The sequence below is a fragment of the Rhagoletis pomonella genome, unplaced genomic scaffold (genome assembly GCF_013731165.1).
Source record: "Rhagoletis pomonella isolate Grant_MI unplaced genomic scaffold, Rhpom_1.0 Rhpom_scaffold_00001, whole genome shotgun sequence".
Lineage (NCBI taxonomy): Eukaryota > Metazoa > Arthropoda > Insecta > Diptera > Tephritidae > Rhagoletis > Rhagoletis pomonella.
The window spans coordinates 75777364-75788060 of NW_023458555.1; the positions used below are offsets into that span (position 1 = coordinate 75777364).

Here is a 10697-nt window from a genome sequence, read left to right on the forward strand (position 1 = left end):
TTACAAGAACAAACAAAATTTTGTACATACTTCACGTTACATACTTACATATTTAAACCAAGGAATGAAACCGAAACCCAAACCGAAACCGTAACCGTTTAAACCCGTTTCGTTTTTCAAAACCGAAACCGAAACCGTTATCTTGACCTGAAAAGGAACGATACCGAAACCATTTCAATCACAGGTTTCAATCGGTTTCCAGAAATTTACAAAAATAATAAATAAAAATTTCTTTGAAATAAATGATTTATTTAACCAAAATCAGCAACATTTTGCATTTCAAAGTGCATATCAGCTGTATTGTGTTTACATGTTGCCTGCATTTACTTGGTGCTTTTAAGGAAAAGTTAATGGCCTGTTGATGTATTTTCAATCTATGTACTTAAAATCAAATTTGTGAAACCAAAATTCAATTTCCAAGTGTTTGCATTTAATACCATGTTCTGACCGACAACCAAAACATTTTTCCTTCATTTTCTTTTCATTTACAACCTTTAACTTTCATTCTTATTTTGCTTTGGCCAGGCAATTAACAATAAATCCGAAATGGCGTATTAAAGATGATAAAATATAACTTCCACTTCGATAAATAATCGAAAAAAACTAGTGAAGACACCGATTGGAATGAGTGGAAAGTGAGTTTTCAAGTAGTTTTCAGCGAAAACTGGTTTTCGTTTAACAGATTTTATATGGACGAAAACACAAGTTTTAGGTCGAAAACCAGTTTTAGCAACGAAAACATGTTTCCGATGTCGGTCAGAACATGGTATAAGTGACAAAAACAAGAACAACGTGAATCAGCTGTTTCTCGAATTGTGGGCACGAAATGTGGGTTTTTGCGTTTCCGTACTTCTGAACTTTGTTCCATTTTTGAAAGAAAATGTTTCTCTTATTCTCTAATTACCAAATCCGGTCCGGATTGTTAGGGAAAGAACCTAGTGTTGATATTATCAGTGAACTGTAATTTTCGATTTTCTTTCCTCAACGTTTAAGACATTGTGATTTAAATAATATCAACAAAATTTCTGTGAAAAACCGAAACCGGAACGAAACCGAAACCAAAACCGAAATACATTTTGAAGAACGAAACCAAAACCGAAACCGAAACACTTGGCAAAACCGAAACCCAAACCGGAACGTTATTTTGAATCGGTTGCATTCCTTGATTTAAACGTATGTATGTTTATACTTTTACAACGAATAAAAAAGTCTTACATTTGATGACAACGTATGATTTGGCTTTTTAAAGCGAGATCTTTAATTGAACAAGGAACAAGGGTTGGTTTTTTTTTGCAAATAAAGAAGAAATTCGACTTTTTTTTGAAAAATTCGACTTTATCCGAACTTTAGCACCACAAAGTTCGATTTCAAAAATTCGCCATTTTGGAGCTAAAATTCGATTAAAATCCGAATCTTGAAGCTTCGAATATCGAATCTACCCATCCCTAGTTCGTATGTCCTGTGACACGTATATATATATATAATTCTTTTTTTTAATTACAAATATATAATAAGAACTTTTAGCTTTGAATTTTATGTGTATCTCGAGATCAGGGCTGCCAACTTCGCTCTAACCGTGCCATTCTTGGCTCTATTTTTTCAATTGGGCACAAAGTGCCAAAATGGCACTTTTCAAAAATAGTAATATTTCATACATTTTTGTGAAATCCTATGCATGTACTTCTTTTTCTTAACTAAAATTTTCTAATTTCTAAAGATTTTTCAACTAGTTTATCTTATTTTGGCATTGCAATTTTGTTTTAGAAATGTAGTTCCTATTTTATTGCTAAATGGGAGGGATTAAACAGGATGGCACCTTTTTTGACACTTTTGTTTTTCTATTTGGCACATTTTGGCACCTTTTTACCCTCAATATGGCACCTCGTAGCTAAGGATAGTTGGCAGCCCTGCTCGAGATACTGGTAATCCATGCAGCTATGAAATTTTTACACAACAAACAAGTAGAGATAATTTCTGCAAACTTAACTACATTATATTTGGATTATGATACTATTGAAATAAATGTAAATGAGCGATGTGTTCTACATATGGTAGCTTCACTGCAAGAGTGCCTAAGCCGAGGCACATTAAACCGGTAGCAGCATTAGAGCAAAAACAACAAGCGGCGTGTATTTTGTTGTTCATTTTTACACCCAAGCGCACTTGTGCACAAGGGTATTACAACTTGTTTGTAACAGGTAAACCGAATCGAGATAGATAAAGACATATGTATACCTAAATTATCAGAATGAAAAGAGAAATCGATTAAGCGGTGACTGTCTCTCCGTCCGTCTGTACACACGATAACTCGAGTACAAATTGAGATATCTTAACGAAACTTGGTACGTGCACTTCTTTCGGCCGTAGGTCGGATGGTATTGAAAATGGGCAAAATCAGACAATAACCACGCCTACCTCCCATATAACGGTATTTTTCAGATATACGAAAACTGCGGTATTTTAGTAACTACTGAAGATTATTTACTCAAAATTGATATTTACAATAATTTTTAGACCAAAAATAAGAATATTAAAAATTTTTGAAAAATGGGGGTAGCCACGCCCACTTAAATGTGTATATCTTGGTAACCGCATACCAAATGGCTGAAAATTTTTAAAATCGGACAAAAACCACGCCCACATCCCATATAACGGTAATTTATAGAAATACGAAATCTTCGATAAATCAGTAAATATTAAAGCTAATTTATTCATAATTGATGCTTGCAACAATTCTTTACCAAGAAATACGTTTATGATAAAATTTTGGACAATGGGCGTAGCACCGCCCACTTATGATCACATATCTCGGTAACCGTTCTACTAATTTTTGCCAAACTCGGCATGGTTATTGTGCTTGCCACATAAAAGCAAAACGTTGACAATTATTGAAATCGGACTTAAATTACGGCCGCTTTTCGTATAACGGTAAATTTCAGAAATGCTTGAAACTTCAATATTTCGAAATTAGAGGACGCTAATTTACTCAAAATTTATACACCGCGGCTTACCATTTAGCGGTAGCTTTCAGAAAGGTGAAAAACATATATTTAATACTTGCGCCGGGTATTTAATGTTCGGCTCCGCCCGAACTTAGATTTTCTTACTTGTTTACTCTTAAATTTAAAAAAAGGCAAACAAAATTTTACCTTGTACGAGTAAAATGTAAAGAAAAACGAGGGTTCGTGGACCACTTCGAATAAAAAAATCAAAATTGCAACCCTGCTGCTGAATAGGTATTCATTGTACCATGGTCTAAGGCTTAGGCACGGTGCACATTAGAGCGATACGATAAGCGATACGATATGAAAATGACGTGGAAATGCGCGCAGTGCACATTAGAGGGATACGACACGTGATACCATATGCGGTGTGATAGCAGACCGTTTCGTTCCACCGAAACGCAAGCGGTATACATATGTATGTCACCGCAGTGTCGCTATCGTCCAAGTGTACACAGTTTTCATCACCTCCTACCAATTCCCACGTACTCAGGATGTCGATGTCGCTTTCATATCGTATCGCGTATCGTATCAAAAAGTCAAAAACTCGCGAAAAACGACTTTAAAGTTAACACTTTGCTTACGCTGCCATAGTCAAAATGAATACACATTTTCTTCTAATGAGCTAGTGGTCATCGATACAGCTATGCAATTTCGACATAACATAGAAGGAGAGGGGCGTCATTTTTGCATACTTAACTAAAAATTTGTATTATTTTTATTATGACACTATAGCAGCAAAGGATAAAAATTACTTGTCATATGTTCAGGCATACAACAGCCAACATAAAAAAAAAAACCGTTTCAGACAGCTCACAAAAATGATTTTTTTTTTTTGGTTGAATGTGTTTCACGTTTTTTCCATACAAAAGTATGTTCGACACTTTTCTTTTATATGAAGGACACTGCCAGCAAAAAAATTGCCAAAAATTAACGGGATTTTATAGCAGCTTGAAACTTGCACTTCATTATACTAGAACTAAAAGGTGTACTAAACTGCACACCAAAAATCTGATTTAAAAGTTTGAGATTTAGGTGAAAATAAGCAGAATTTTTCTAATTATTGTACAAAGTTTGTAATGTGAATTTATAAGCTGCTTGTTGTATAACTTTTATATAAAAATAATATATATTAAATAACCAAGAGACAAATGCCAAATGCCAAATGCCAAAACCGGTCAAAATATTGCAATTATTTACATACCTAGCATATAAGTTCTTACGCAAAAGTGAATTTTAGTACAGCACCATATAAAAAGTGTTTTATGTAATGTACATAAATGTGATATATGTACAAATATGTTTACACACACATATGTACGTACATACATGTGTATGTAATGTTGCATACCAAGCCAATTAATTCAATTGTTTGTTTTCTTTTGTGTTGTTAACTCCGTTAAATTAACTGATTTTATGAATTAACATATTTATTTGTAATTTTTATGGCATTGGCATCGGCCGATTCTTTTCCCCTTAAGCTGATTAGTTTGTATCGGCATCGGTACCTGAAAAAAAAATTGGAATCGGTCGGACTATATTAGAACCCATTTGTTGTGCTCCGATGTTTTCTTTCTGATGCTTTAGTTTGCATGTACATTAGGCTGAGCCAAAACAATTAGCCTAACAAATTTATGGCCTCAGAAGGACCTATTTACTGAGAAGAAAATTCTCACATTTAGAAAAATTTGTATTCCAATTTTAAAAGGTGGCGCCGCGGCGGACATTTGAAATTTTCCATTTAAATTGCATGTAAAAAAAATTTTTTCATTTAAAATGTTATAACTATTGAACCGTTACGCATATTCTTGTAGGGCATTAAATTTTCTAAAAAATTACCCTGAAGTTGGTTGTCTTAAAACATAAACAGACGGCAGCATTGATCCGAATCAACTGGAGGATTAACTGCAGTTGATCCGGATTAAGTCCGAGTTAATTCGAGTCAACGCTGCCGTCTGTTTAAGCTTTAAGAGACGCTTAAGTGTATTATATATAATAATATTACTGAACTAGGTATAGCGTTGATACAAAATTATAATCGTACTTTGACGAAAGACGCAATTTATTTTGCAAGCAGTGCAATTAGATCGCCAGCAATATCGTAATTGCAAAAAATTGAATTTTATTAATAGTTAAAAAGAATATTAATGTTTAAAAAGGCAATAAAAATAAATAAATGGATCAAAAATCTCTCTTGTCTGACAAAAGTAGTTTATAATCAACATTTTCTACACATGTTGTATCATTTTAGGGTATGTGGTTTTCATTCAGCATTAATACTTGCAATAACAAAGCTTTAAAACTGCAAATGTCTACTTTTTCGAATTTCACAGTCGTAAGTACATATATAATTTTTTGAGTACAGACAGTCAATCAGGGCCCTGTTTAGAGAGTTTAGTGTCGTGCAAGAACATGTCCAGAGAAAATTTGTTTCTCAAACGGTTCAATAGTTATAACGTTTTTAATTAAATTAAAAAATTATTTATGTGTGGAAAATTTCAAATGCCAACCGACACCTTTTACAGTAAACAGGCCCTTTTAAGGCCATAAATTCTTTAGGTTAGTTTATTTGGCTCACCCCAATGTACCTATGTATGTACATATCAGGGATGTTGCGAATGTTAGCATTCGCATACGTTATGCGAATGAATCGCATTATTTTACACATTCGCATTCGCATCAAATGATACGAATGTTTTACGAATGCGAATGTGTAATATTGTTGAAATGGCTCTAAGTCTGTCTAACCAGGGGGCGGACAATAACCGCCTTTTAGCTTCAGGCGCTAAACGGTTAAGTAGTATATCAAGCAATTTGATGGGCCTTAAACAAGTACTGCTAAAAGTCTAGAAATAATTTTATATTACTCCAGCGAAAGCGAAGGCTCGGCTGTAGAATCTGGAGACATTGAAACCTGTGAAATTGAAGCTCAATTAAAGGCCTATCTTAAGGGAAAACGAGCTTATCTCGATGAAAATCCCCTCGGTTCGTGGAAAACTAAACGAAAACAAAAATACGAAAAATTTGCAGATCTAGCCCGCAAATATTTGAGCGCTCCACCCGCCAGTGTTCCAAGTGGGCAGTGCAGCCGGCCTTACATACGAGTCTCTAAGAAATCGCCTCATGGGAGAAAAGGCATCAGAATAACTTTTTGAAATATAATATGCACCTTTTGAACTTTGACTACTAGATTAAAACACTGTAATAAGCACTCGTTCAATGCTCTAATAATTTACAAAATTTTTATGTAATAAAAACGGTGACTTAAATTGATTATAACTTTTTTAATGTTATTTCTAAGATTCGCATTCGCATTCCGAAAATTCGCAATCGCATTCGCATTCGCGAATGTGAAAAATATGACATTCGAAACATCCCTAGTACATATGTGTGTATGTAGTTTCGATGCCGGTTTGGAACAGTGTTGCCAGGTCATTGAAGTTAGAAATCGTCAGTTTGGTTCTCAAAAATCGTCATTTATATAAAAAACATATAACAAATAGTAATAAACGGAATCATCAAGCTTTTTTTTAAATTTTATTCTAGCTTATGATTGATATACCTAAAAATAAAAAGTTAAATTTTTAAAAATTTTTATAATTCGCATTACTTTAATTGTAATAAAAGCACATTTTCATGTTTATTTTTTTTCAAACTGCAACTTTGCTATGTGTATTAGAAACTTTTCAAACTTACAAGTTTTGCTAAAGAACTTATTCATAATTCCCTTCGCTCAATAAAATATGTAACGCCACAACGCAAAGATTACGAATTTGACCGCCAAAACATGCACAAATAGTGATGAAACAAAAAAGAAAACTACTTATCGATAACTACTATTAGTGCTGTGTGACTATCTTCAAAGTTAAAAACCAGCCAAATTTGCACATAAAGCAAAATCTTCATTGGCTCACAAAAAGTGTCAAATCGTCACAGCAGTAAAAAATCTTCAAAATGACGACCAAATCGCCAACCTGGCAGGACTGGTTGGGAACGTAATCTATGTACAAAGGTTCAGTGGTTGGATCAGTATGGTGTTAAAGTCTGTTGAGAGCGGGAGTGTTGTATGCCGAGCGTTCGCTTTGTTTAGAGATGCGTTTCTATTTACAAAATATATGTTTTATATACTCGTACATACATACATGCATATGTACATGTATATTCATTTAAAGCCGTATACAAATTTTAAAGAGTGCAAGTGATTTTTGTAAATTTTCAATATGAAAACGTTAATCAATTGAGAAGTGAAACAGTATTTGTGTGATTTCAATTAAGCACATTGCACTACCGAGCTCCTATGCCCATACTTACATGCATATATGCACACATGTATCTACATATATTTACATACATATGATGTACAAATGAACTCTTAATTCGTGTTTGCTTTGCGCAGTTGCGTTCGAGTTTCACCATTTTTGTGAATTGAGAAGCAGTGTTTGTTTTAAAATGTCACGGGGAGAGGAAGAGCAGGAAGTGCGTTCTCTGCTTCTTCGGCATAAGGAACGCATAATGCTCGATTTGTGCGAGACTGATCTGTTGACGGTTCTGGTTAAGAACTCTGTCATATCACAGTCTGAAGAAGATTTGGTGCTAAAAACAGCCAGTGCCCCATCTATCGTCGCAATCACAAAACGAAAAATTAGCGCCGCTATTAGCAGTGGAAGCGGTAGTAGCAATAATACGGTTACTAGTTCTGGTGGTGTTGGCGAGGAAGGCTGCAACAGTACAATCGGATGTAGTAGTAATAACTCCTGCAGCGCTAGTGTGATTAATGAAAACACCCAAAGTGATAATCGTTCGATAACTCCATCCCTGGTAAATTGTAGTGGACCCGATAGCATCGATTGTAATATCGACCAAAAGGAAACTAATTGTAACATCGGTTTTACAAAAGACGATTTGAAATTGAATTTAAGGTCCTTTAATGATGCGGGCATATACCAAGAACAGTCGATTAATTTGATAGAAATCATTACCAAGGGAGGATTTTCTAAATTCAAACAATTCTGCTATGCAATCGACCACGAATGCCCAAAACTAATTGAGGATTTGTTCAGTGACAAAGCGAGATGTGGTAAGTCGATTATACAAAGTAAACATACAGGAATGATAGAACGCACGATTGCGCATACCCGGTGGCGATGACATTTTTCCAGTAAAATTAAAGAAAGTCGAATAGGAGGATAAAAGAAACTGTGAAAAGAGTAAATTTTCTTAGTACAAATATGTTTTCCGATAGGAAACATGGTTTAATTGTGTTAAGTTTGACAAATATATGATTCATAAAAATAATTAATATAAAAAACCAAAAAAAAGGTGATTTTTGTGGAAGTATTAGTGAATTTAAGTGCATTTAAAGTTTCTGAGGCGTTGTTTACTTTTACTTGAGCGGAATACACCACTTTGTTCTCTGCATCGTGGTAAATAGGTGTGTACTCATTAGGGTGGTCCAAAAATGCATGTGAAAAAGTAAAGTCGGAATTTTAATGTTCTCACAACATAGGATTGTTCTACAGTATATTTTGCTTTGCTGCCTTTATGCTTAAGTGCACATTTGAGATACCTGCCCCAAAATTCGCATCAGTGCCATTATTTTATTTATTTATTTATATGGAAACTGCTCCGATAGATGCATTCAACATACCTGTGCAACTATTATCAATTGCCAAAGAAAGTATTACGTTTACCTCCATTGGCTCTACACTTACCCTAACTTTACAAGCTTTTATTTTATTGTGATCTTCTCGCAGAACAACGAAAACGGCTATCATTTTATATAGCTATATAGATAATAAGATACCATTCGGAAAAAATTTAGCTTGCAGTAATTTCTACGAGGTAGGTGCTCCTCCATTATTTGGTTTCATAGGGATATTTCGAAAACGTAAATTCTTTAGATGCGCTCAAAATTTTCTATTGGACACGTTCAGAAGGCGCAACAGCTCAGTAAACTGGCTACACACGACGAACATCTGCGCGCACATGTGCGCCAACATGCTCGCTGTCGTTTGCCACAGACGGTGAGCGGCTTATATGTGATTTTGTCGTGGTAGCGTAAAGATGATTAGCAAAGACGCGGATGATGCAAATGCAATGCTTACATATACGTATAGTAATTTATCCTTATTTATCAAAAATTCAATTAACGAACATGGCTTGGATGCATTTATCCGCCGATCTGCACACTTCAAGCATCAACACAAAATGAGGTTGTTTTTGTTTCCAATGCGATGGTCGCAAACCACGCTACAAGCGACGACCATGCATCAAAAAATTTTGATTTTTTGCGAGCATGCGTGTGCGCGCACATGCTCGGCTTGCGGTTCGTCGTGTGTACGTAACACTGTAAGTAACTGAACGCGTTGTTTTGTACCAGAGACTGGCAAACGATGCTCTTTTTGTGACTTTAAGCCTGCTCACATTAAAAACGGGGGATGAACGATCACCAGCGCATAGCGTGCAGTGCTTGCAAATATATATAAACAAGAATTGTGATGGAAACTAACACATTCTCATTTATCTTACTAACACATATGCAAATTTTGCGTTGGTTAAAAGGAGACCATAAAATAAGGCCATAAGTTGGAGGAAGACGGAAGAATTTGTACACAAATGTTTACATTAGATTTTTCACACTGCCCTTTAGAATTTGATAGAAACTTGTAGGTAGCCAGTGACAGAAATCTCTATCAGTTTTGCCACTCAAATGATTTGTCAAATGATAGTCACTGTTCTTGCAGGGAACAGCTCATACCAGTGATCGGACTTCTACCACATTGTGGTAGATCTGCCACTTTTTAGAGCATCTACCACACAAGGTCTGAAATCTACCACATATTCTCGTTATTGAGTACCTAGTTTTATTTTGCATCGACATATTTTTGGGTTTTGAATAGCTAGATTGTTTGTTGACATTCTACATTTATATGCACGGAACGACCTCGTACTATTTCTGATTAAATCCTATACTATTTCTGATTAACTGACTAACTGTCGGCAAGTTGGTTGCAGGTTTGGATTACACTGTGGAACGAATTCAGGTTAGCAAAAGTTAGGTCGATTCTGAGAGTGAGGGGTGAAAATAGAGGCTAAACTAGAAGACCCGTATCGCGGCGTTTGTTTATGTTAGTTCGTATTTTTTTTTTAATCGACCTTCGAACTTTGCAGTCAAATGCCGATTTTCAGCATATTGTTTATATGGTTTTTTGGCTATAACTCGTCGACTAATTGATATTTTTTCAATCTGTTAAAGCCAAATTATTGCCAAAGACCTGTAGAACAACTAAAATTAAAAAAAAATTATCTAGAAAATTTTTGCAGTGCTTATGAAAAAAAAATGTTGGAAATTTTTTTTCGTGCTTTTTGAACATATTTTCCACAAAACTAGTATTTTTTGCTTTCTGTTTGATCTAAAATATGCTTCTCAGTTTCTTCAATAAATTTCATTTGAAAAGAAAACAATCATAATACAAAACTTGCGTTTTCCAGCTTAATATTAATTTACTTCTCATTTCTTATGTACCAATTTTTTCAGTGTTGGTTTTGAAGAAACATTGAAAAAGACATTATAAAAATATGGGAAAAAATATAATTTTGAAATGTTAGTTATGTAAAGTTTCAATTAAAAAAAATAAATTAATTAACGTAATGATTTGGCCAGTTGCCGTTTAGCAGGCGGCTGTGGATCAACAT

At 34.7% G+C, this 10697-nt stretch overlaps 1 protein-coding gene across 3 annotated transcripts in view; it reads left to right on the forward strand.

Moving 5' to 3' along the window:
* Positions 1-7046: 7046 nt before the first annotated feature.
* Positions 7047-10697, forward strand: part of LOC118747793 (putative nuclease HARBI1) — a 201072-nt gene continuing 197421 nt past the window's right edge. For all 3 annotated transcript variants that reach the window (XM_036481940.1, XM_036481966.1, XM_036481950.1), the window contains exon 1: positions 7047-8079. In XM_036481940.1, coding sequence (XP_036337833.1) covers positions 7452-8079 — 628 coding nt within the window. In that variant the 5' untranslated portion in view covers positions 7047-7451. The remainder of the gene's footprint in view (positions 8080-10697) is intronic.